This window comes from Alligator mississippiensis, chromosome 1, assembly GCF_030867095.1.
Source record: "Alligator mississippiensis isolate rAllMis1 chromosome 1, rAllMis1, whole genome shotgun sequence".
Lineage (NCBI taxonomy): Eukaryota > Metazoa > Chordata > Crocodylia > Alligatoridae > Alligator > Alligator mississippiensis.
Window position 1 is genome coordinate 252,222,983 of NC_081824.1, and position 27,757 is coordinate 252,250,739.

General features: G+C 45.3%; 1 protein-coding gene and 1 long non-coding RNA gene across 3 annotated transcripts in view; one reads left to right on the top strand and one right to left on the bottom strand.

Moving 5' to 3' along the window:
• Positions 1-1,210: 1,210 nt before the first annotated feature.
• LOC109280382 (uncharacterized) lies at positions 1,211-19,767 on the bottom strand. Its single transcript, XR_002086679.2, has 3 exons — positions 19,695-19,767; positions 11,425-11,583; positions 1,211-2,203 (listed from the first exon to the last, which is right to left on the bottom strand). It is a non-coding gene; the product is annotated as an uncharacterized LOC109280382 (long non-coding RNA).
• SLC22A15 (solute carrier family 22 member 15) overlaps positions 19,458-27,757 on the top strand; it is a 56,699-nt gene continuing 48,399 nt past the window's right edge. Inside the window, exon 1 of one of the 2 annotated variants that reach the window (XM_019476332.2) lies at positions 19,458-19,705. In XM_019476332.2, coding sequence (XP_019331877.1) covers positions 19,484-19,705 — 222 coding nt within the window. In that variant the 5' untranslated portion in view covers positions 19,458-19,483. Of the gene's footprint in view, positions 19,734-27,757 lie in introns of both variants that reach the window. The other variant, XM_014603964.3, reaches the window with a different exon arrangement.

Here is a 27,757-nt window from a genome sequence, read left to right on the forward strand (position 1 = left end):
ATAACTCACCAAGAATACCTGTCATGAAATTTGGCAGGTGCTGAGCAATCATTTAGGAATAATTGTTTCCACAGTTTACATCAGTGGGGGCCAACTTTTTGGCAGGCATGCCACAAGGTAAGCTCCACACCTTCCCCAGATGTCAGTTCAATCCCCTTCCCTGCCTGATCTGCCACCTACTTTCTGCTTCCTGCCTCATGCTCCTTGCCTGATCTATTTGCTTTCTGTTCCCTGTCCTATCTGTGACTGTGTTCCATGCCCCCTCCCCAGTCTGCTGTGCGCCATACAGAGGCAGCTCAGACTGTGGGTTAGGCACCCCTGCTTTACATGGCCCTGGTGCAATGGAAACAGAACTTTGCTTTTCAGGCGTGTCATTTCAATGCCTTATTCCTCCTTGGCGTGCAGCAAACATAGCAGTCTAGGTAATTCTGTGCCTGTGGCTCACACCCTCTCATCCAGAAAAAGAAACAAATGACACTCATGCTTGGCGCAAGCTACGTATCATTCTAAGGCAGGGCCTGCTACCTTTGTTCTGGTTTGACAGGCACCATTATAGGCCATATTTCAAAGAGGTGGTTATTTTGTACACATAGGTCAATGCCTGTATTTGGATACTCAGAGTGTTTCTTCTTGCTGCATGGCAAGAGAAATTTGTTTGGATGTGTAAATGATTTTGACAACTTAAACCCCGTGTGTTAATGCACTCATCAAAACACCAAGAATTTCCAGGACAGGTCACATCTGCTCACTACTGAAAGATTGTGCTAAAATATAAAGCTTTAAAGCCTTGGGTGTATGAAGGACATTTTTCAGGATATTTTGTCGTCGTGTTACTAAAGGCTGGTTGGTTCCATTGGCTTAAGTGGTCTCTGGAACCTTAGTGGAGGCTGACTACTAGCTGCGGCTAATATTTTAAGTGTTGCATTGCTGAGATGCAGGTAAAGCAGAGGCAGACAAAATTAAGCTTAAAATACCAGTAATGTGTTTACCCGGTGGCTGAAACAAAAATGAGCAATAATAGATCAAGTTAAGGAGGGACTGTGGTTTTTAGAGTTGATGCACGTGGCCAGTGGTGAGAGTTTATATTTCCTGCCTAGGCCACAGATTAATTGTAAGATCTGGGACAAGTCATCTAAATCCTAATCTTGTATGGTTGAAGCCTGTGGGAGTTTTGCCAGACTTCAATAAGCACATGAAGGCACAAAACCTCTCAAAACTCCTGGGAGCCAGGCAAGCTTTATTATTATTAATCTCCTTTTTTAACTGGGAAACTGAGGCAGGACAGTGAAATAGCTTGCCCCAGGGCCACATGGGGAATCAAAGTTTCAAGCTAGGTAAATATATTTTTAATAAGCAACAGCTAATTAGGTGACAAATGTAAAACCTCTGAACAAATCAATGTGAAATGCACTATGCCTCAAAGCTGAACTGCAAATAAAGTGCCCATAGGAGAAAATTTTCCAATTTAAAACACACGCACAAAAAAACCCTAAACCCCAAACTGATTCGGTGTTATGTGAATTAAGGATCAACTTATTTTAATTGAATCCAAAGAGCTCCCTTGACTATTCTTTGTTCCTCTTCCCCCTTCCACTCCTTCCCTGGTTGCCTGTGTAGCTGTTATGCTTTATTTACAGATAATTGGAAATGGAATGTAAGCGCAATCAGTGAGTCCAACTGAAACTTGGAAGAAATCAACCACTAATGAGTGTTTATTTGAAGCAGTCTTGCTTTGACATGATGGCACTGTGTGGAGGGAGTGGCAGATGCACTCTGCTGAAGGGCAGCAAAGGAGGGTGAAGGTCCAGTCAACCTTTTGGATGCCATCCAAAAACATTGGCTCTGCCACCTCTGACCCTTGGGAAGGGTCTGACCTCCGAACCCAGAACCAGGAACCAAATTCCCTAGATGCTGCCCCTCTTTGTGTATAGGACTGTTCCAACAGCCCCTGCCCTAGAACTGAACACTTGACTTTGTGGATGTTCAAAATCATGTCTGGGAGGATTAGACAGGTATGGCTCTGGGTTGAGCTGGGAGTAGAAGAGGTGACCTCCCAGGGGTCCCTTCCAGCTTGATTCTTTGATTCTTCTGAATTTTGCGGTGAGGGTCATCTTTAAGTGATAGGAATATATCTTAATCCACCTCAGCAGTTATACCATTTTTACCATCTATCAGTTGTTCTTTCTGTTCAGTTATACTCAGCCTGTAAGGGAAAAGGATACAGTTCATATGGAATATTTTCTTCATAGTAAAATGACACAGTATAGCATGTATTTTTGTTTCATCACTTTCAGGTGTCTTTCCACAATAGAAACCAACTTAACAGGCTATGCCAAATGTACCATTTTTTAGATAATCTCTCACTGTTTTACTACCACAGGTGGAGATTTAGCAGTGGGGACACTTGTGTAGACTGCCTGCTGGTGTCTGTGGTGTCTACCCCTGTTCTAGATCCAGATAAGGTTTTAGCAATAAGCCCCCTTCCTTTGTCTACACAACTACTCCAACTTTTGCTACTGTGAGTAGAACAGTGAAACAACGGCAGATTTCCCACCCCAAAATCTAATTAGTTTATTGTAAACAAGGCCTCAAAGCCTGAATGACTTTTCAAATTTTGATTATGAAAAGATAAGAGAGCACACAAGGTGTCTTCCAGTGAGCGCAGAGAGCATCCCTTCCACAACATGTTGCATCAACCACGCCTCACCAGATAGCAGCTGCCCTGTAGGAAGTAGACTCAGAGAAATGTAATAGTGCAGTATGCAGGGGAAAAAATCTCTCCCGTTCAGCTCCCTGTTTATGTTCAATACAGAAAACATCTAAAATACATTTAAGAGATCAACTTAAATGGTTACATCCTTGCTGGGACAATCTGCTCTAACCCCAAGGGACCGTGTCAAGTCCTGTAGATGGTATCATGGATGGTTAGAACCAATATAATGTAAGGGGGCTAAGTCATGGTTCACTTCCTGCTCATTTTACACCAGTGAAACTCTTTTAGGTTCCTGATCTAGGCTGTTTAGGTTCCTATTGGCTCTTGCTGCTGGAAGAATTTGCCCAGAGGAGGCTGTTCCCTGGCCATCCTCAGATAGTGAAATGAGACTGTTTTTCACTGCTGTCCTCTAACTCTCTGCCAGTATGTTGATGTCTCTGTGCAGCTTGATGCCTGGGACTGTTTGTCCAACATTCAAGGTATGATCATAGCAGAGTCTTTCAGAGAAGGCCAGTTATCACCATGGTAGCTGCCTATGTGCATTAATTTGCTACACACTCAGCTACCTCATGGTCACCTTTTCCAGGCTTCTCTTCCTCATGGGAAAGCAGGTGATCCAGAACAAACTGGATAAAAAATTCCAACCTTCTGGATCATAAAATGGATTTCACGGAAGCAAGAAGATCTATCTCTGCTAGTAAGCTGAGTTCCCTTTTTCCTGCTGCAACAAACAGTGATGCCTTTCTTTGCACATTGGCTTCCCTGGGCATGCCCTCATCCCTTCCACCGGGTCCTTTTTCACCTACAGCACAATTCGCTCTGCTGACTGCAGTCATTAAAGGTGTCAGAGATACACTTGGAGACTTGTACAAACTCCTGTTTTCTCTGTGCCTCTGGTGTTAAGGCCAGCAAACTAGTCATAAATGCCAAATCCTCTTAGAGTGTCATGCAGTGAAGTCATACCCCATGGCAAATTTGACAGAGTAGCAAGGCGGATTAATATTGTTTAAGCCTGTAAGTGCACTCATACCATCAAAACTCAATGGAGCTGTTAGCATCCTATGGCTATTCAGTGGGTTAGTTAGCCACCCTAATCTAGTTTCTAACAGAGAAACAGTAGCTCTGCATTATAAAAAAGCACTGTCCTTTAGTGATACCCAGTGCTGAGGTTGGCAGTCTCAATCAGTGTCTGGATGAGTGACAGAAAATGAACTACCCCTTAACTTGGACAGGCATTGATTTTGGAATAGGAGACATGGCATTGGTGTTAGCTATATATGTATCTTTACTATCGCAGTTGTATATTTTGGCCTGTCAATCTGATTCTTTTCTCTTGTGCTAAAGTCATCCCAAAAGCACAGAGCTGTTAACATAGAATCCTCTTCCTTTTGGTCCCAAAAGTTCAGCTCTGGATTTAAGACCCTGAAAGAGGACCCAGTCAAACTGACTGCATCTTCACGAGATGCTGACTGTGCAGTCATTACTGCACAGTCATTTCGTACTTGTTTATATAAGTACTAAATGACTGCACAGTAGCCCAAGTTACTGTGCAGTAGCGCCGATGAATGTCTCTTTTGTGACACTACTAAGCAGTAGTGTCACGTCATGATTGTTGCCACACAACGCTACTGCACAGTCAGCATCTCATGTACGTGGCCACTGATTCACAAATTTGAGGGCTATTTTTTTTTAAGATGCTCCAGGATTTATCCATTTTCACCTGCCTTCACCCCTTCTAAGTCATCAAAGTCCTGTATCAAACCATCCCATGCTTACACAGAAGAGGAGGCTCCCTCTGGGTGGGCGTTCCCTTCTTCTGGAAGCATGGCATAGTAAATTTATCCAGGACAAAAAGTATCAGTAGAGTGAATCCCTTCTTTTCTCTCACTCACTCAGATCTTGAAAGACTGGAAAGTTGTGTACCTTTTCTTTGATTACATTCAAAATTCTTTCTATTACAAGGCTGGATTCCACTAGAATGGTGTGTACCCCCAACATGATGGTTGGGGAGGGTACACCCTCCTCCTGTGGTGGGATAAGGATGACTTTCTCTGACATCTGCGTTATCCTGACGCTTCTAAAAGCCTTTAAATTTGGAAACAGAATTCAAATTTCACAGCCCTTGTGCAACTTTTCCCTTACATTATGGATGATGTTCTTGAGTTTACTAAGAAAATGCAAGCTTGTTTCTGTGCCATATCATGTTGCTAAGATCTGTAAAAAATACTTGACAAGATGCCCCCCAGAAATCACTTAATGAGTTACTACTTAACATGCAACATTGCTTTTCATTGATTAAGTATCTAGCCCAACTGGAAGCAGCCGACTGACACCTCTGTTACAAAAATGAGACCCAGCCTTCATTTTATGTTGCAGACATTTGATTATTTTAGACTCAATGCTTATGGAGATGGCACAGTGGTAATAGGTAGTAAGAAATGGAAAATATACTAAAGCACTATAATGCCACTATAATGTCCATTTATACAATAGTTTCATGACTATTTTGCAAGAAACAAGCAAAGTAGGTTTAGAGTGGATATCAGGAAAAACATTTTCACTGTTAGACAAGTGAGGCAGTGGAATGGACTGCCTAGGAAAGTTGTGGAATCTCCATCCTTGTGTCACAACCCAAAGTTGTGACTTTTTGTTTGTGTGTGCGCTTCGGCACTGCTAAATTATTTCCCGCCAAATTTGTCACTTTCTTTGCACGGTAGAGCTCTCTGCTGCTAGAGAGAGCTCTGGTGCAACGGGGGATTTCCCGCCGAATTGCAGCTTGTTTGCAGGGTGCATCTCTTTTGCATCGTAGTGATACACGCTGTAAAGAAGTTCCTGCCATTTGTATTAGGGTCCGCGCCATGTTATTGGCCGACTCCTAATTTAGGCACACGTGGCAGCTAGCGATTGGCTTGCTAGCCGTACAAAAGGCTTGGGTAGTTTCCGCCCAAGCCGGAGGAGGGAGGAGAGAGAGAGATTCTGTGTGAAGATCTCCAAGCGCTGTGGACCCTCGCGGACCTGACGCGCCTCCCCTAAGCAGGCAAGAGAGGCAATAGAACTGAACCTACGGAGCTTTCGCTTTTCGCCTCTCCCCGTTGCCGAGCGCAATCCTAGACGTATCCCTTTCCTGTAATTTTGGACCCCGCGGAGCCTAGCAAACTCCGGGGAAAACTTATCGGACCCGCGGAGCCTGAATAACTCCGGGGAAACTTTTCGAACCCAACTTAACCGGACCCACGGAGCCTAGCAAACTCCGTGGGAGCAATCGTTTTGTCAGAATCCACCAACGAGGGTTCAAGCGGGAGCTGTGCCTGGAAACCTGTCCAGCCTACACCGATACCATCTTTGGGTGTAAGTAAATAATCTTTTCAATCAATCGTTACGCCTCCGTGACTAATTCTAACTCACGTGTGCAAGCCGCTTCGCGGTTTTCTCCCACTCTGCGTGCCCGGGCTGCCGGCCACAGCCCGCATGCACTGGAGACAGGTCCGGTACGACCCCAGTTCGCCCACGGCCTGCCCATGGCGGCCAGAATGGGATCGGAATCACCGCCGCGCATGGCGACGAGGGCGGGCTCGGGGCCCGGCCCACACACCTTGGAAGTGTTCAAGAAGAGGCTGGATAAGCATTGATCAGGGATGATCTAAGAATGATCTGTAAAAAGTTGGAAGCCCAGGAGTAACACCTTTCTTCCCCCTTCCCCCCCACAACACATACATACTCAATGCTGCTGGGAGATGAGAAGAATTTTGCAGCCCAGATACTGGAGAGGATCATGCTCAGAAGGAGAATAATGCAGAGTTCCACAATGGGTTTAATTATGACAGAAGACTAAACCAACTGGTATAAGTTTACGGAGGGGATATAGAAAACAAAGGTCTGGTTGTCCAGTTAGAGGGCATGATGGGTAGAGTTTTGATTGCTGTCTCCAGAATGTAGAGCAGAATGGAGGGCATTATGTTTTTCCCGTATTTCTGGGCTTTACTGGTTGCCATATGGGACTAGGAAGGAATTGTTTCCCCCTCCGGTTGCTATAGGTGTCAGGGGCTTCCTTCACCTTCCAAAAAGCTGGAGTTTTTGACTGGGTTGGGTCAATGCTCCTGCTGGGATTAAAACCCAGAGGTTCCTGGTCAGTGAGTCTTGCCTCTCTGCTCAGGGTCAGACTGATCACCACATTAGGAATCAGGAAGTTATTCTATGCCATGGTCAGACTGGTACAGACTGTGGGAGGTTCTGCCTTCCTCTGTACTTGGGGCATGGTCCTCTTTGTCGGATCTTTCAACTGCATTTTAAACCTTGCAGTAGTAGGATACTGACAGCTCTCATCCCCCTGCTTTGTTTGTGGCAGGTTAGGGTGCTATGTCTTATGGTTGTGTGACAGGATTGACTGTGTAGTTTAAGGAATAGATTAGACAAGGATGGTCTGGACAGGCATGATCCTTCTTTGAGCAGAGGGTTGGACTAGATGACCTCCAGAGGTGCCTTCCAGTCATATTTTTCTGATTCTAAATCTCTTTAGTTCCTGTCCAGAGGTGAGTCTAAACTACAGTATTCAGATCCAGATTTAAAACACTCCAGTGTATATTTGTATGCATCACTGCACATGACATCTAACAGACATGTAAAAAATCATACTGTCATTGAAGTTTAGCTCCCACAAGACCCCTCCCACAACCATTGTATAATCTCAAGGACCCCAAAAATGCTTGCTACTGGATATAGGACTTGCTGCCTTAAATCTGCCCCCTAACTTCTACCAGTCCCAGTTACGAGGAGCCAATATCTGAGCAAGTATCTTATGACTTTGTCTTCTGCACAATGTAAACAGATTAAACCACACCCCATATAAGACCTTGCCTTAGGCAACCTGGTCCCTTCCTTATAGTCAGCCATAAAAGAATTGAGCAAATTATGGGCAGGTGGCTGTTCAGTGCATCTCCCCTGGAAATTAAGTGATCCCACTAAGGTCCAGCATCATCCCCAGTTGCTTATCCTTGGTGTGTCTCTTCAGCTCCGGACCTTCTCCTCACTTCCTGGGCTTTGATTCTGGGCCAGACTTCTTACAGCCAATCCCACTATAACCATTACTTTGGACTGCCAATGCCCCACTCGCAGCATGACTAAAGATAGCTCCTATTCTTAGTAATAATACATTTTTACAGGAATGAGATGTAAGTTAGATGTAGTGAAAAAATAGGCCATTGGGTGTGAAGTGAGGGGTTAGGAAAGCAGAAAAGGTTGAAGAGTGTCAAAAATAAGCTTTGGAGATATTCATAGCTGGGGATATGGCCTGGACCTTACCAAAGCTGGGATGAGCTGCAAAATTCAGCTTCCACCCTGCCCTCCAAGAATTCAGATTGGTTAATTTTGGCCCAACTATGCTTGTCTACCTTATAAATACCTGTGCATGCCTACTGCTGAATCTGTGCCTGCTATTTCCCCTCATTTTTTTCACTTCTTGCTCCCTTATTCTAGGCAGTTGTACTGTGCAGATATGGTTTGTGCAGAACTTCTGTGACCCCTTGTGGATAAGGACAGAACTGCAGGAATTCTTTGTTCCACAACAATTCTTCATTTGTAAATGCAGTAGAGAAAATACAGTTCTTTCCTCTCCCCGAAATGACAAAAATGTCTTCTTCTGTTCAGTTGTGCAGTCCTTTTTCTGGCAACAAAGCCTACACTTCATAGGTCTGTGTTACTCAGAGAATACTGGCCTTGAGCAAACATTCAAATAACTTATGCCTATGATTCTGCCGAGAATCTTCTACCTAAAAATTCATCAAAATTCATCAGTTTTCCCCCTACTACTCCTTTTTCCATCATGGCAGATTGGCAAGACCTATGAATATTAATAATAGGGAGTATCTACTTTTACATATCAGTATTATACTCGTCCCCTTGCTTAATTTCCTAGTGGGGCTGATTCCTGTAACATCACTCTTAATTAGCCTGGGAATGAAATTTATTATCACTCTTGACAGTGACACAATTGGCTGGGTTACATTGGATGTGGAAGGTGACTGTGACCATGCTTTTAAAAAGAGGGACCTACTGCTGCTGAGCTCAAATTTGGTCCTGAATTCTGATATTCTCAAAGGTAAGTGGAGTTCTGGTATGGCTCAGTAGAAAGATTCAGGCCTAAAGGCAGAATTGAGTTTACAAGAATTTGTGGGAATAGATCCATTGCAAACATGGGGCTATTTAGAAATTCTGGTCCAGACTGGACTGCTACCATGTGAGAGAGCTTTCCTGATAGTCTGCAACTGAGGTGGGATGTGTACATCTCCCCTTGACTATATAGACTCATAGGTCGCGTCCAGACAAGTGCAGCCTCGTGGTATGTGGCACTGCAGACATGTCTGTAGCACCACATATTGCATGTTCAGCACAGAGGGTTTTTTTGACCCCTGAATATCCAGGAGTCAAAAAAACCCATGGAGAAAAAATGTGGAGCAGCGCATATATCATCAGTGCAGACTGCTCAAAAGCAGAGTTGGGCCACCCAGAGTCGTGCTCTGGCTGCCAGCTAGGCTCCATGTGGCAGAATAGCTGCTGCTGCAGCACTGGGAGGCTCCCAGGACCCCAAGTAAGGCTGCTGGGGCCAGCCCAGCACTGGCCCCAGCCTCCCCTACTGCCTCTGGGGTAACTTGCTGCACACCAGAGTATGCATGGTATGGACTTTCCCTGGAGACAAGTAGTGGTGGTGCAAAGTGCACCACTGCTAGTTGTCCCTGTGGAACCAAAAGTCCATGTGTCTGGATGCAGCCATGAGGTTGCATTTGGTAAAGGAGGGCCATGGGTGCTCCGAGTAGTGTTGAGGCCATCAGACATCTCCCTGCTTCATTGTCCTGACTGCATCATCATCTCACCACATCAAATCTGAGCTCTTTCTTGTCTTTACCTGACAGGCCCTCCCATGGATTTTAAAAAAGGGGGTGCAGATGGTGTGGTATATTATCACATATAACACAACACATTTTTCTCCAGGTAAAAAAGAGACTACAAGAATATGCTGGGGACATAGAGCTATATTATTCAGTTTAAGAAGCAAAAACAAATATAACTTTATTGGAATGAGCATTAATTTGCAGTATCATATATGTATTAAAAACACAATAAACTAGGTGTAAAATAATCAAGAGATGTTGTTTCTTTAGTCCTGTAGCCATTAGAATTAAAAATACATATCTTTCAAATTCACAAATCAAAATCAAGCCTTCTTGAGCATCTTGACAGCACATGCAATGCTTCACTGAAAGTTATTTCTACACCTGAGTTAATGTTCATCTGAGTTAATGTTTTCACAACTGAATAAATGTTTTAAGTAGAGTTTTAAAAAGTCTGCAGGGCTGTAAAATAGAGCTACATGACCAGGAGCAGCTAACAGACAGCACAATTGCTAAAGAAAGGATAGCTTGATTAGTGGAACATCAAGATCACTGAAAGGGAGAATGAATTGTTAACACCTGTAGAATAAAGAGTTTAGAAGGAAAAAGGTAGATTATAATGAGCCATGAAGTCAATTGAGCATCACGCTGCTGCCTAAATAGAAATGCTTCTGCCACTGCCTGGCAGCTAGTTTTAAATGTTGGGTGTTTGGCAGAACGTCCTTCCAGGAGTGGCAGTGAAGTCCCTGGAGTCCCTGCAGCCCTCACTTTCTGGGCACTCACCCCTTCAGTTGTCTGCCATACCTAGATGTTTATTACTTTTATGAGGGAGGCTGCCCCAAGGCTTCCCAAATTGCTCTCTCAAAATGACCACCAGGTCACTGCCTTATGGGCTAAGTGTATGGCTCTGTTCCTCCTCTGCACCATGCACCACAGATGGCATCCTTACTGATGTTCTCTTTCACTTAGCCCCTCCTCTGGGGTTCCTGGACCCTTTCTGGTCCCACACTCTCATCTTCTCAGTAGGCTCTTAGACCCTCACTGGTCCCATATCTCAGCCCTCATTCTAGGCTCCGGACCCCTCTGAGTCCCTAGGAACCTCCTCTTCCCCTTAGTTCCTTCCCAAACCTCCAGACTGCTTTAGGTGCTACTCTCCATGTTGTCCTTCTGGAGTTGCAGCCATCTGGCTGAGGTGGTGTTTTCTCAGCAGGCTCCAAGATGTTACTGCCAGCTTCTCTCAGGGCCTGGGCATATACCTGCTCGAAGTCCAGCTTTCCTCCCAAGTTAGATGACTCCCCCTGTCAGGCTTAGTTTCACCTGCCAGCTCCCTGGGTCAGCTGACTCCCATTTAGCCCTGGCCTGCACCTGCCAGTGGCTTTGCAGGTTGCCTGACCTCTTAAAGTGTCAGGCACCTGAAATGCACTGCAACAGGGTGGACCAGGAACCAAACAGGGGGTGCAACTGCACCACTGCAACCCCCCTGGATCCACCTCTAGACTCTCCTCAATCTATTGTATCTCCTACTCCTTAGCTCAGCCAATGACGCCTGCAAAGGGGGCTTGCTCCTTTCTACACTAACCTTCATGTTAGTGTAGAAAAACCTAATGTTTTTCTGTGCCTGTTACTGTGCTGTCCCTGAACTAATCATCCGGCTGCTACCCTGCTCTTCAAAATATTCCTCAAGTATAAATTCTACCCTAAAGCTTGTGGAAAACAGCCAGGTGATAGCATCTAAGTGGAGGTTGGTAAAGACTTACCATAGTTCTCTTACTAACAAAATTAATTGATTCAAAACCACTTAGATGTGTACTCAGATACTATACGTACCTATGTGACTCATGTCACTAACTTTCTAGTCATCCTTCCTCCATTCCTCTTGTTGATCCATGTCTTAGATTAAGTTGTAAACTCTTCAGAGCAACTCTTCACAGTCTCTTACTGTGGTTGTAGAACATCCTAGACACTGTAGCCCTCATCTGGGCACTCCTGTAGTAACAAATAATCATAAGTAATACCCCAGGGTGGCTAATACATGTCTCTGAGTACATACAGATGTCCACAAGCCCCAGAGTAGTCAGTTGTTTCTACAAGATTGTAACAAGTGGGCGTCCCAGTGGGTCTGAACATTGGCTCGCCTACTTGTTTCATGGCAAACTGCCCACCTACTTCACCTGCCATGCCTTTGATGATCGTAATTAAGAGATAGTAACAAGGTAGGAGGCTGCCCATTTACTTGCCCAGATGCCAACGGCCTATAGACACAGCTCTACCCTTCCCTATACCATGTCCCATGCCTCACAGATAGCATCCATGGCCTGATACCCAAACTGTAGCTTACTTGGCCTAACACCTGGCCTATAACTTGTTTGGTCTGACACACGGTCACTCTATCAATTGGGGCTCCTATCCCCTCCCTGTTCCTCGGGCTCCCAGCCTGGTCTCTTACTCAATCGGGGCTCCTAGCCCCTCTTTTTTTCCCTCAGGCTCCCAGCCTGGTTTGGAACCCTCTTGGTCCTCTCACAGCCCCACTGGAGCCTTCATCCTCTGCCTACCACTGGGCCTCAATCCCCTGCCCAACACTGGACTCACAATCCCCTTATCCCCTTGCCCCAGGAGCTTCACAATTAGCTCCCTGTAAGCTCAGGGCCCCACCCCCCTGGAACCTCACACCTGACTCCCTAAATGCAACTCAGGGCTCACAGTGAGCCTGGAAGCTGCCTCAGATTCCTTCTTGACCTGGGCCCTGCCTCAGGACTCACTGTGAGCCTGGGCTCCTGCTTTGACTTCAGGGTGTGCTTCCCTAGCCTTTCCCCTCCATGGGGTCACCCACAAGGCAGTGGGGGCTGAGGCTTTCTGACACCCCATAGTCGCTCTTCACTGGGGATGCCCAGGTGTGGCATTTCCTGGAGACTGCCCCCGCCACCAGCAATCCCACCACACCATCCAACCCCAGAAGGGTATAGTTTTAGGTCATGCTCTAGGACCAGAAGCCTCCACCTTCCCTATAGCTCCTACCCTGAACCTCCAAGATGTCATGAGCAGCCGCTCCAGCTGGGTGGTGTTCTTCTCTCAGCTGCTTGCAGCAGACTGCTGGCTACACTGCTCAGGACCCTGCTCTTATAATGAACGGCTAGGCCCTGTTCCCAATCAGGTAATTGGGCCTGATTGGGAGTGCAGCCACCTGCAAGCTGCTTGCTCATGCCCCTTACAGTAACAGAGCACACCCTGTGCTCTGTTATAAAGATCAATAACTGTTCTTGGGGAACAAATGTTTAATTATTCTTTATCACTTACAAGTAGAGATCTCTGGAATCCAGGATGGGTCAAAATTTCCAGTTTTCTCAGGTACCAGGATGTCCCTCAAACTCTCTTCCCTTTTTGTGCCTAGGCTATGTGTTTCTTTACCAGGAGACACTGAATTTATTGCAGTCTCTTTCTGATGTTGCAGAATGAGAAGCTTCTCCTGCAGATGCCTTTGCACCACCCCCCACAAATGCCCCCAAGTCAGAAACACTGCTGCAGGCAAAGGCAGGGAGGCAGGCAGGGGCATAGGGAACAGTCTGGAAGGGTGGCAGAGTGGCATGGTGTGCCAGGCAGGCAGGCACCACTGCTGCTGCCCACATGACCTGGATCCTCCTGGAGAGCAAGCTGGGCTGGGACACAGCGCTGCTGTGAGTGTGGGCTGCTCACATGTGCGCGTGTATGTGTGCGTGTGGCACCTTCTTGACCACAGTGCCCTGGGCAGTCACCCATGTTGCCCACCCCTAACGCTGGCTCTGTTCACGTGCATACTGCTGAGGTTCTGAATATAACTCATTTTCCTTGTGGGAGCAATATGTCAGGAGACAAAGCCTTGCTTTAGCCCGTGGATTTCTCCAGGAAGAAAAGGTTGTTCCTGCTTTAGCCTGTGTGCATTGTAAATTACTAAAACATCCAAATCTTCATTTGGGGGAATGGCATATTCAGCAGAGAAGCATATTCCATCTCCGGGGCTGTTGTAGGGAAAGAATAGCCATTGATATCTTACAAAGTGCTTTATCAGCAACCTTTTGCACAATCAAGGAATATGAGGATGCTGCTTCCTGCCATATCTTCTTTACTTACAAACCCAAAATGGATTAAACAGTTCCCTCTGCTAGAGGAACCACATCTAGGTACATTAGTATATCAAATTTGGAATCATGAACAGTCTTTAGAGTAAGATGGATGGTCCACACTGACCCAAGGTCACAAACAGAGGGGCTGTTAAGAGACAACGCCAAGATTATCAGCTTTGAACATTGTGCTTCCTATCTTCAGGCAAACTACAGAACTGATTTGGATGAGGCTCAAAAGAAGAACCAAATGCTGACAGGTTTAGGAAGGGGAACCATAATCATTCAAAGGACCTGGACAGGGATGATAGGCTTTTAGGTAAGACAGATTTTTGAAAAACAGCAATAACTCTTTTGTGTGCTTGTTTAAGAATAAGTGTTTGTGATTACTTTCTTAAGACTTTATTTTATGCTTTTAGAAAGTTTATGGAGAGATCAGAGATCCCTTAACCAGGTAGACTCTGAAAGAATATATTTTATAGTGACCAGGGAGACTCAGAAAGGCTGAGGCACTGGTTTCAGGTCCTGAAGTGGCCACACAGAAGGGTTCTACTGCCCAGGAAGGATGTCAGACATGGGTCTGCACTTGGGAGCCTGCATCCAAAACCCAGTCGCTACCCAGACCCAGAGGTGAAATGGAAGTATCAACACATGTGGGTCCTGGATTGGTATCCACCCAGAAGGGATGGTGGGATCCTCCATTTAACACCATTCACATCCTAGCCAGAAATTCATCATCCCAGATCCTTATTTAAAATTGGAAAGTACTTCCAAAGGAGTTGTTTATTGCTTTGTCTGCAAAAATGGCAAAGTGGTACATCAGAGAAACAAGAAGGCCTTAGTGGATTGTTTGGCTCAATACTTAGTGTGTATTGTAATTAGCCATATGCTAGGTTTGCAGAGTATTACGGGGTAAGCCTGCTGTAGCATACAGCTGCTTAGTCTGGTCAGAACAACTTTCAGATATGATAGGAAAGAAAGGAAAGGAAGATTCATGGCAGGTAGCATTTTTACCTCACTGATGACAATTCAGATTACTAATATCAGGCTACTGCAGAATATGTGCTGCAAGGAAGCCAAAAGAACCCCAGCTCTGTTTCCATTAAGGAAGGTTCCCCAGAGCTAATTAAGATGGGTACTGCATATTGTGAGCCTAAATCCTCATGGCTAGTAATAGTCTCCCAGCTACATTCAGGTTGATTTGCCTATCTTTTTAGGGAGATGCAAACTTGAAAAATGCCCCTGGCAAACTAAATGCATAGAAACACATCTGGCTTCAATGCATGGAACTAGGAAGGTAGAGCTTTCCTTGTGGGAGTCATACAATTAAATTTAACAGACTGTTCCCCTGAAAAAGGGCAGCAGAATCAAGCTTGCATATGGAAACCCACATTTATCTGCCAGTGCTATGGATGTTTTTTCCCTAGGATACCTTTCTGAATAACCAGGAATGTGGGAGACACAGATCCTTCAGTCGCTAAAGCTTGTGGTGACTTTTCATCACTTTTTAAATCTGTGGTACTATAGTGAGCCGTGACTATTACTCAGTTGTTGCTCTCTTGCGTTCAAGATTTTTCAGTTTAACAAAAATGCTGTTAGCCCTTATTGCAATGAAAATGACTTTCAGGATGTAATCACTGAAGTTTGGGCTGCTCAGATCTGCAGACAGCCTGGAACTACAACTCAAAGGTAAAGTGTAAACTGTTGCCATTCAACTTAGGGAGTCATTTGCTATGAAATATAACTGTGGCATTTAAAAAAGTGAGCATTTTAAACTATTCGGCTGTTGATTAAGGCATACAAGAGAGAAGAGGTATAATTATTTGATCATATTATGATCTATTCAATCTGAAATCTGTTTTGTTAGCATATAATATTGAGGGGCTGAAAGTGACTGTGGAACTGTGTTAGCCCTTCCTCCTGCTGCTATCTAGTACAAGGCAAATTGGAGGGGCATTCCCATTGTATTTACATATACCAGTGGTTCTCAGCCTTTTTAGACTTGAGGCATTCCTCAATAGACCACTTGGAAAATGCCAGCTCTTAGTTTTTTTCTGTTTCTGACCACAAAAAATAATATATTGGCTCATCTGTTGCCAATAACTCAGACCACTACAGGTCAGAATGTTTTTGATGGTGTGGATTCCTATTTGAAACTCTGGTTTTATCCTGTGAATCATGTTTGCCCACCTAACAGTGCTAATATTGTGTGGCATCTTGTGGCACTTTTAAAAGGATCTCAAGGTACCCCAGGGTGCCACTGCACCCTGGTTGAGAATCACTTACTGTGGCAGTGCACTTGTAGTGCTTCCCACTTTAAGGGCTGAGTCAGGCAGTCAGCAGGTGCTGGATTGCGGTGGCTGTCTTAAAACACAGGCAGCTATATAAACACAGCAGTTTGCTGCTGGCAGCCAGGCAGAGACACTGCTTGGCTGAACTGCCCTGTGAAACATCTGGCAGGAAAGAGCAGGGGGCTCTTGGTCCTGGGCAAGACCTAAAACTGCACCCTGCCAGGATAGGGAGGCCTGGTGGGACTGCCGGTGGTGTGGCAGCCCCCCTTAAATACCACGACCACTCACCTCCCCAGTGAAAAGAGGTCCGGGGCACCTCAGTAACCCTTAGCCCCCACAACTCTATGGGTATAAGGGGGCCAGGCACGGCTATGGCCATCTGAGCCCCCACAGGGGAATGAGACTCTGGAGGCCCCAGGGAGGGGATAGATATGTAGCCCCAGATGGGGGTGTGGTAGTGAGGGCCCTGATGAGGGTTGAGTAGGGCTGTGGGACAGCCTGAAGGGCAGTACATGTTCCAAACCCCGGAGGAACAAGTCGAGGGAAGTGTGGAGTCCCAGTGAGGGGGAACCGAGGGCTAGGAGCCCAGTACATTGAGGCCAGGGGCCCAGTGTGTTTGTGTTGTAGAGTTGCCCCAGTGGGGCCAGGGCAGGCTTGGCTTGGGTTGGGAACTTGGTTGGCCACTACCCTGGTGGGGGACGCGGGAGAGGCCCAAGAGACTGTACATCTGCCACCCAAGGCGTGATCTGGATAAATCCCCAACACCTACGGGAGCCGCTCCAAGAAGGAGCAGGGCGGAACAAGTTATCAATGCAAGAGAGACCCTGTGAGAGGGGGTGGAGTTCAAGAGGCCCTAGTGAGAGGAGAGCAGTGTGAATGTGTGTGTGAAAGAGGCCTAACAGCGAGGGCTAAGCTTGGTCTAGCTTCAGGCCAAGAGCATAATGTCATCCTGGATGCCATCTGCGAGGCATGATGGCAAGGCATGATAGCACCACCGCATAGGGGAGGTTTGAAGTGGTGGATAGCGCTCCCTGGCATCAGGGTATGTAATGGGTAGTCTCCTGCATTTTCCACCAGTTATGGAACAGCAAAGTCATAGCAGGCGAGACAGGTGGGCAGGCCGACTCAAGACTCAGCCCTGAGCTTGCCCCGTCACACCGACACAGATCCATGATCCAAATGCCCTGTGGAGATAGATACCGGTAAATAGCATTGGGCAGGTTCTAACTGACATGCTCACTTCAGAGGGGCCGAATATTAAATGTGTGGCCTGTTAAAGATTTGGGGTGTTTCTATGCATTTTATAAACAGACTGAGAGAGTGTAAGAAAACCATGAGTAAGAAGCAACATTGGGGGTTAGAAAACATGTATAGAAAATGCTGTAGATAGGCTTGATTTTAGTGGAGTCAAGTATTTCTCAATGCTAACAGAATTAATAGGGGTCTGGCCAGGCCAAGGGACACAAGAAGCCTATCCATAGTGGGAGTGAGGATCTAGTTCAGCATACCAATTAACCTACCCTACATAAATAGTGAAGACCTCCAAAGCTATAGCTTGAAGAACTAGTCATATGCTAGGTTAGCCTTACCACAATGAGAATTGGAGGCTATGGTTGTTTTACTCGCACCTTGACACCATGAAAAATGGACAAGAGGCTTTTCATCCCAGGAATGGCTCTTGCCATTCTATGCTCTGTTAGGGGTAGTGGGATGGGAGTCTCACACAAGCTAAAACCCTGATAGTCTTGTGTTTTTGGAGTCTTACAATAAAAAAAATCATGTCAAAATATACCGTAGCAGATTCATGACCACTGGACATCTGCAATTCTCGGCATCTTGCACAATATGTCATGCCAGCTTTTCACTAGGTGAACTTACACAGGAGAACCCAGATACTTTTTAGGGTTAGGTCGCTTGATTCTCTGCACAGGTGAAGGTTTTGCAAACCAGCTGGGGGTACATACACATCCCCATCAAGCAGCTGCAGGACTGTTAAGAGGTTCCAGCTGTTTGCTGAGACATTTATCTCCAAGGGCGCCTCTCCTCTGATCAGCCATGCAGGATGGTTGATGAGCTCCAGCTGAGCAGAGAAGCAGCATCCTTTGAAGTAAAAGCTGCAGCAAACAGCTGAGCAGCTCCTTCTGATGCTGCTGACTGGAAGGCCAGGGTATGAGTTCAGTGTGCTGCCACTGCATGCTCCATCGGGGCTGAAACTTCATTTGCCCTTGATCCAAAGATGCTTTTTCCTGAGCAAACCTGGTCCAGCCATTTTGGAGTTATTTCTGCCCAAAACCCCTACCTCCAGGGCACACAGCTTTTCTGGCCCTACATCCCTTGAGAACAAGCAACAAAATCATTAGTATCATCTAATTTTCTTGGGCATGTGGATAAAGAGATGTCAGTAGTGGCATTAGTCTGAAATCAAGCAGAAGGTAGGATAGATTAGTACTTTACAGACTAATCAAAGGAGACAGATGTATATATTTAGCATGGACTTTGTGAGATAAAGCTCACTTCATCAGGTGCTGTGAAAGGACATGCCCAAAGCTGTATCTAAGGAGAGAGACATCTAAATATCTGAATTTGAGTATTCAAATGCCTCTCTTCCTGTACACAGCTTTGAGTATGCCCTTTCACAGCATTTGCTGAAGTGAGCTTCAGCCCATAAGAGCTTGTGCTAGAGATAAAGACATACACACACATCTATCTATTTTGATTAGTCTAAGGGGCAAATCTATCCTGCCTTCTCCTTGACTTCAGACTAAAACTGCTGACTACCTCTCGTGTGTGTGTGTATGTGTGTGTGTGTGTGTGTGTGTGCACGTGTGCAAATATGTGTACACACACGCACATCCCCAGGCAGAAGGCAGGGTAGATTAGCACCTCATAGACTAAATAAAGTAGATTTTGTACATGCACACATATACATTTGCTGTGCCTTAGTGTTATATATACACATACATGCACACACATATATACATGTGTGCATGTGTACATATGCATAGGTATGTGTGTATGCATATATACATGTATAGGTGCATGTACACACATAAAGATATAACTACTGCCAGCCTTCCGACTAACACAGCCGGGTATATATAGAAATCACTATATCTACTTCGGCTAGTCTATAAGGTGCAACTCTCTCTCTTTCTCTATGCAGAGACACACATACACCCATGCACATGTAGCTACGTACATACACATGGGAATACGTACATTCATGTAGGTATATGCTGTGTACATGCAGGTACATACAGGTGCATGCAACAGGTCCGCAGCGGGTCCCGCAGCCCCACCCGTGAGGCGCAGCGCAGCGCCGCGGTGGTGCTACCGCCGGACCGCGCGGGGGCGCTGCAGGAAAGCGCGGCCCTCTTCTGCCCCTCCCAAGCGCTCAGCCACGGCCCCGCCCCCGCACAGCCCTACCGCGCATGCGTTGCTTCATCCCGGTTGCTAGGTTCCCCCCTTACCAACGGCGAGCTGCCCTTCCGCACGCCGCGCATGCGCAGTCCCCCCTTCCTGTTCCGCCAGCACATGCGCGCAGCGCCCCCTTCTCCACTAGCCTGTTGCCCGCCTGCTCGCCCGCCTGCATGCCGGGAATGCGCCGCGCGCCGCCCGCGAGCAGGGGCTGGCCGGGCCGGGCCCCCCGCACTGTGGCGACGACATGGAGGTGGAGGAGGCCTTCCCGCTGGTGGGGCAGATGGGGCCCTACCAGGTGTTCCTGTGCGTGCTGCTCGCCGTGCTGCTGCAGGTTGGCGGCCGCCCAAGCCGGGGGGAGGGGCGGGGTTATGGGGAGGGGGCGGGGCAGTGGGTGAGCCTCTGCGGGGAAAGGGTCTGAAGGGGCGGGGTTATGGGGCTTGGTGCAGACGCAGGGCTGGTGGTCTCCATGGGGGTGGGAGCTGGTGGAGCAGGGGCCAGGCAACAGCAGCAGGGGGTGTGTGAGGTGGGAGGTGAGTGATTAGGGAGGCTTCGATGCCTGCAGTGCAGAGGCCCGAGTGCACGTGCCCTGCCAGGTGGTGCATGGCTGGGTGCCGCAGGTCGCTTTGCTGCCCAGCAGTTGCTGTTGCATCGTGACACGTGTCCATGCCAGCGGAGACTGGGTCGTGGGTCAGGAAAGCATTGCTTCCCCCCAGTGCAAGAGTGCTGTTGTAGCCATAATGGTCCAGAAATGACACTGGAATAGTTAGACATGCTTTCGGAGGCAAGACCTTTGTCAGCTCAGATTAGTAATAGCACAGGGACTGCTCTCTTTCTAGGTCTCTTGAACAAGGAGTAACAAGAGTCCAAAGAAGTGGTGGCTTCCTTGTCTACTCTGCTCCTTGCATGCTGCATGTCATAAGATTTCCACCCCCTGGGTGCTTTTTTCTGGGTGTGTGTGAGAGGGGTCCTTTCCTTTCTTGTGTCCATGATGAGATATTAGCAGAATTCACAGATTCACTGGAGGATGACAAGGCTGTGCCAAGAGCACTTCTGCCATGGCCTTGGGCTAGCGACCTTTGGGCTGTCAAACGTGTGCTTAGCGCACTATGCCAGCCCTCTGCGAGAAGGGTGGAAATTGGATGATCTTGTGGGTCCTTTGGATGTATGGTTGCCAGCAAGCAAAGGGGGCTGTGGGCTCAGGGGACCAGAAGCCCCCTTCGAGTCCTGCAGTCCAGTCGGGGGCACAAGAATATTAATGCAACCAGTTATTGTGGGATTACATGATGGAAATAAACTCCGCTTGTCAACAGATAGTCAGAGCCTGTGGCTCTTTTCATGCTTTGTTAGTCCATGACCTTTGCTTTCCCTTGGACAGTCCATTACCTTTATACAGGTGAGCCATGGGCATGTCCTCTTAAGAAGCCAGAGACTCTTCTGGTTGTGCAGGAAGTACTGAGCTTTGTTTGCTGCTGCCATGAGATAACCTGTTTTGTTTGTCAGCATGGTAACCAGGCAAGGATTTACGTGGCAGGAAGTTTGTGTGGATTTTGAGAGTGAGTGACGAAGCTACCTCCTCTGCAAACTAGTTGTGTTTAGCTTTTTTTCCTGCTTTGATTTGTCTGTATCCATACTTTCTCAGAGGAGCAGAATAGATTAACTGAAATTTACCTGACTTCATAAACTTGATTTAGGCACCTGGTTTGGTTTGAAATTGGCAGGAGTTTGGTAACTTTCATTACATCTGCTCCTAAGCATGTGGACAGAGATGAGGCAGGCCTGATTCTTACCAGTCAAGCTAATTTCAAGAACTATAAAGAAACAAATAGGAGCAGGAAGAAGAGAGGAGGTCTGAGTGTGTTGTGGGGTTTTTCTCCCTCCCCCTCTCAGGTCATCATTAATATTCTAGTTTCTAATGACTAGGCTTATCCCTTACATTGGTCTGGTTGATAGGTCTGGTCACTTCAGGTTTTGCACATGGTATCATGGGTGCATGCCAATGTGAAGTTTACTGTCTTATATTCTTTGGCAAGACAATTTGCTGTGTAGCTCCATAGCCAGTTGCTTGAAAGAGCTGACTCCTTTCTGCATTTTTCTTTTGTTGGTTCTTTGTTGTGTAAGGCCATTCTGAATTGTGGTAATGTTCAGGCTAAAGCAGCTCATTGTCAGACTACATGGGTGGCTAAAGGGGATACGCTCTGGGTACTGAATGGGAGCTACATTCATGCACAAAGTTCAGATTTTTCCCTTGGAGAAATTTGAGAGAAGTAGTTAGCATCTGGCAAGGCAGGCTGTCACCTAGAAAATCTTATGTTTCTGAATCAGTTAGTCTCTATGGTACCACCTTGTCTTACCTTCTGCTTGGAGAAATATGAGAATGAGCATAGACATAGTGCTGCCATAAGTCTCTAAAGAGGTGTTTTTTTAAATCTTCTGGGAAATGCATCTTCTTAGTGTGTACTGCTAATTCAGAGATGACTGATTTCTGAAAGATAATAAATTACACATGAATTGTGCATACATATAAATGATTGTGTGTGATGTTGGTACTCTTCCACCTGGGGAATAATTAAAGCAGGCCCCCAGCATTGATTGATCAGTTAGCTTTTGACTAGAAGGAAGATAGAAAAAACAATTGGAATACTGTAGTCCTATTCCCTGTGCCAAGGCACTTGATTGTACTGAAGGTCAGTGCATTTTTGATGTCCAGTTTCCTAAAATGTGGGGCTTATAAAATGGTTAGCCGCTTAAACCTTTTGAGCTGTTCGGAGAACATGTGTTTGAGTTGTGTAAGGCGTGCATGTTCAGGGTTTGAAGTTAGGGGCAGGGCATAAATCATTGAGAGGGACTTCTGTCTCTGAATGGGGCATTATAGATAGATGTGCACCAAGCGCATAGTGTATAGATGGGTATGGAGCTGAGGTACACTGCCGTAGGTCAGGGGTGCTCAAGCTGCAGCCCGCAGGCTAGATCCAGCCCCTGAAGCTACATTATCCAACCCATAGGACTCCCTATAGGTCTGAAAATGTGGTGCCATGGGAGTGATGGCAGTGTCAGTTGCCCCTCCCTTGCTGCCAGATTTCTAAACCCATGGGAGGCCCCCACAGGCCAGATAATGTGACCCTGCATGCTAGATCAGGTGCATGGACCAAGCCCATGTCACTCATTTGGACCACAGGGTCACAAGATTGGGCACTATTGCTCTAGGTCAGTGGTTCTCAAACTTTTTTTTTTTCGCAGACCACTTGAAAATTGCTGAGGGTCTCGGTGGACCACTTAATTTTTTTTTGTTCTACAAATCAAAGCACATGACTCAAATTTTAATATCAGTAGTCTTACCTTACAAGTACAGATATTCTCAATTATTCCCCAGCTTTTCTGCAGACCACCTGAATGGAGTTCACAGACCAGTGGTGGTCCATGGATCATTTTAAGAACCTCTGCTGTAGGTGATTGCAAACGCGCACTGAGATGGATGGAGCAATTTAGGTGTCTCAGAGACAGTTCTAGGCTGTGCTCATCTCTAGGGGGCAATCACTTTCATTTGAGACTATCTCTGGGGCAAATGGGCTATTTGTTTGCCTCCCATGCCAATGGATGTGAAGAGCTCTTTCCCCATACACAAGGTTATGACCTGTTTTATTGGTCTTATATCCCAGCCCCTCTACCTTCCAAGTCTCCCAAATCCCAGTCCTAGTTCTGACCACTGGACTGTCCCTCTTATCATGCTCCTTTATGTCTCTTCCCCTTGAAAAAAACATCGCCACTGATTCCACATCAGTCCTTGCACTATTTGTGCATCCCTGAGGTCCTCAGCCTCATCCCTGAGGTCCTCAGCCTCATTTGTGGAGAGGTACCAGGCTGTGCTGGACAGGCAAAGCGTTGGGAGAGACAGCCAGTGCATTCTGTGGCTGGAATAATCACTGCCAAGGATCTTAAAGCATGGGATGCCTGACTGTGGTAGACTGAGCCATGAAAGATAGCTTTATAAAAGCAAAGGAAAAGTAAAGGCCCAAAGATATTAATACAGAGTTAAGGTTCCCCAATGGTATCTCAGTCCCTTCCAGAATACAAGGTTTAGCAAAACTCAGATTTCCAAAAACCAGGAAATCCAGTTAAAGTACATGCCAATGTAGTATTAACTTGGTCTCCCTGAAGATACCAATAGCCCCTGGAAATTCATCTGTATGCACTCCAGCTGCATTTACTGCATTAAATGTGGCTGTTGAGCATGGCATAAGGTAAACTGCTCAGTATAAAAGTACAATATTAAATGACATTGTAAAAGCTGTAAAATTGACTAGGTATGGTGTTTCTGTGGAGTAGGCTGTGTTTGATAAGGCTGGTGTAATAGCTTTTGTTCAGAATAGCTCCTGTGAACACAAATTTTGCTCAGGAGAGAGGTGGTGTGGGGCCGCATGACAACTATAGGGCAAACTGTTCCCTAAGTTTTTCATATTATTTGCATGGGTGTGAGCTATGGACATTCTGAATCATAACTCTACCTACCCTTTTTCAAGCAAAGATTCCCTTTGTGTGTACTTTAACTTTGTAGTTGAAGTGGCTTTTAGAAGGCTGTGTTTTACTGAATTTTATGTTTTGGCAGGGTAGAAGATACCATCGGACAACTTAAGTATCTTTGCTTCTATGAAGTCTTCCATCACTGAGTCATTTTGTACTGTTTATGCTAGCCAGAGTCTGAGAGGGTGCTCCGTATGTTATTGGTCAGAATCCAACATAATGAATGTTATAAAATGCCTCTAACAAAAGCAGTGTAGCCTACTGTTCAGGGGTGGGGACACATTACTTAATCTCCACTGTTAATTAATATTCTCATTGGACAGATGAGGGGTATGAAGAAACAAATCTGAAGTGTGATGAATCATTTAAGGAAAAGTAGCCTGTGCCACAGTCCCTTAAAACTTGAGATGTTATCAGGAGCTAGAGCTGAGATTATGAGAGCTGGGATCTGTCTCAGAAGTTTATACTGCCTTGGACATACACTGCTGTTCAAATGCAAGAACGTGTAGGTTTCATGGGTAAGCTGGGTAATAAAAAAAAAAAAAAAAAAAGGAATGAAAGTGTAGCTATCCTTCACAATTGAATTAGTCCATTGTTTGACCAAGCAATAGCAAAAACAAACAAACCAAGAAACAAATAAAATCTGATAGTTCCTTAAAAGCTAAATTAGTACAAGCCGTATCAATCCACAGTCAGTTTCAGGATGGGCTGACTTACATGGCACATACAAAAAAAATAAAAGGACGGAGTCTATAGTTAAGTTTCTGGAGGTAAGAATTTTATGAGTGGGAAGGTACAGAGTGCATCTTATTCAGGGTTCATACACACAAACTATACAACCTTAATTGTACCCATAAAGGTGTAGCAGTGTGATCCATTAATGTGGACACTGTTATATTGGAACAGAAGTGTTTGTTCCCATATAGCTTGTTCCCGTACAAGAAAGGCTGTAAACTATGTTGGTATTAAATCCCTTAATGATTAGCTGCATTCATACTAGTACAACTATTTCAGTAAACCATGCTCTTAACCTGGTGAATTGTGGTGGTAAAACTTAAGTGATTATCAAGTAACCAACCTTGTTTGGTTACTTGATAGAGGGCATAAAGTTTTGATAGAGTAAAAATGTAAGTAATTTTTGCTCATCACCTTTCGTTTAATCTTATAGTACTTTAATTGTCATCTAAGGTCTCCTAGCATCCGTGTGATGGAGTCTTTTCATTTTTGTCTTGTGTACAGGGAAGCTGATATATTGAGAGATTGACTTATTCAAGGTCAAACATAAAATTACTGAGAGCGCTAGAAATGCAATGGGGCCATGCATGTTCTGTGGCTGTGGAACTACCATGCTTAAGGATCTAAGGCTTTCATTTAAAGAAAGAAATTGCTAGTAACCACAGTGGTTGTGAGAGTAACCTTGGAAAAGTGAACTGAATTCAACTGATGAAGCTTTGTCTTGTTTCTGGCTTTCTGTGGAATACAATCAGAAGTGTGTGACCTTCTTTCTTTTTATATCAGTGGAGGACTTAACTCTGAAACAATGTGGAAATGTATGTCAATATTAATTATTTCATTGCCCATCATTTTAGCAAAAGCATCCAACTACTGTTCTTGTTCAAAAATCCCAAATCTCAATTTTTTCCAGGGTATGACTACACTACACATTTTTCCAGTTGATTCTATTTCGGCTTAAACCCACCTGCCATCCAGATGTACAACCTTATGTCAGTGCTCTTCTGCTTTGGACATGTAGTCATTTTTGGGGGGAAGAGGGAAATAAGTTTAAACCCTTGTTGCATTTCAGAGCAGGTTCCTGCATACCCACTGTGCAGGACAGATGCAGCCAAAGTGTACACGCCTAAGTTTGTGTTTACTCCTCAGCAGAGATGTGGGTTTTCTGGAAAATTTTGAATTGGAAAATTTTCTAATGCCCTAAATAGAGCGTGATTTGATTTAGCATGTTTATTTGACTTATTTAGTAAACAAAACTAAAAAAGTACCCCCATGTAAATTTTATGTCCCAATAACCACAAGTATTTGAACTGAAATATTTGATTAGGAAAAAAATTAAATACAGCACATTTAATGTGTTTAAATGTTATATTCAAAGCTTTATGTGGAAATAAATTATTTTTATTGGAATACTTGTAAAAATGTAAAGACAATACACAATAGCATGTACTTCCTTTACGTTTTGTTTAAATTTAAGAAAAAAAATGAAGACACTGAAAACTGTTGAGACACTAATTTTAGCACACCCAAAGAACTGTGCATGATGTGCTGTGCTTTGGTTTTGATTTGACCTGGACAGCCAATTAGGTGAATTCATAACTTGATTTTTGGTTTGGATTATTATGTAAGTGTATTTACCTTCCTCTTTACAAATCAGTAAAACATATATGCACTCTCTCACACACTTCCTAGGGATAATCACCTGAAAAACATTAATTACAACTTTGAAACTGCCAAGCTTGCCTAATGTTGTATTGGCAGCCATTCATTGTTACTAATGAATTTTATGAAACAATGAATTTTTAGAAATGGAAAATTTCCCACGGAAAAATAAAGCACTGGAAAATTTTCCCCACCATATGTCTGCTATTCAGTGATATCCCACAATTCCTAGGGCTTTCCTATTGTAGCCATCCTGCCCATTCACTTCCCACTTCTCTCTGAGGCACCAGAAGGCACCTGCTGATTTATACACCTGATTGGCATTTAACCCTTAATTCCACAAGGGCTGTTCAGTGTTTGCACAGTTTACCTTTGGAAGATGCCTGCCTAGTATGCTGCTAGCTGCTGAAAGGAGCATGTCTTGGTTCTGGTTAATCTCTGGCGTGAATTATAACAGCATCCACAACCTGCATTTCTGACAGCATCTTGATGAGTGTGACACAGGTGGGGTGAAGTTGGCTGCTGTAGATTGCTTGAATCCATGGAAAAATATGCAGACTGTCTCCTTGCAAGGTAGAACACAGTAACTCCAAATCTGGCAGCTCCCTATCTGCATGATACAGGGACGGTACAATTCTCTGAGTGGGATAAGAGTAGATGTGGGTGACACCAGAGAAGACCTGGCATGAAGAGAGGGTGGAATTGCAGGAGCAGACAATGGTTCTGGATTTGGCTGCCCATCAAGTTGGGGGCTGTGTGCCAAGGATATGTTGAAGGCTGTGCCCAGGGAGCAGCCTGGAGAGGAAGTGGCCCAAGAGTTGTGGCCAGGTAAGTGACAGCTGCCATCTTTACTAGAATGGTGGAAATGGCAGCAAAAAATGCAAGAAATTTGCAGGTGGTGATCAGTCAGATGCTTGTTTTGGAGGATATTGCATGTAGTGGGATGGGTTCAGCTTGAGTTGAGGTCTGAAGACCTACTGCTTCCCTGCTCTCCTTTCCCCTTTTCCGCAGAATAGTTTCTAGCAGTGGGAGAAAAAATTAAGCACTTATTAAGCAGCTGCCACCTCAGTGACGTGACAGAGAGCCTGCTACAAGTCTAATATATTATCCCAGAGTATCTGAGTTTGTTTGCTCTAGCACTTGTGTTAAATGTGAGAGATCCTTAGAGACATCAATATGGGAAATCCTGATCTTGTCTGTTTATAGCATGTTTTCTTGGGAGTCAGGTGGGAATTGGTTCTTACGTTGTTAAGACTTGGCACCCTGTTAATATTCAAGTGCATTTTCTCCTGTTCCTGGCAGGTTATTCTTGATTTTCTTCTGTACATGCATTCTAAAAGTTAGTGAAATTTCCTGGCAGGCCAGACTTTCAGAAGCTGCTTCTACAGCTTTTGAGCCCTCCCTACTTCTTGATATGTTGGTCACTCAGAAAGCAACAAAATC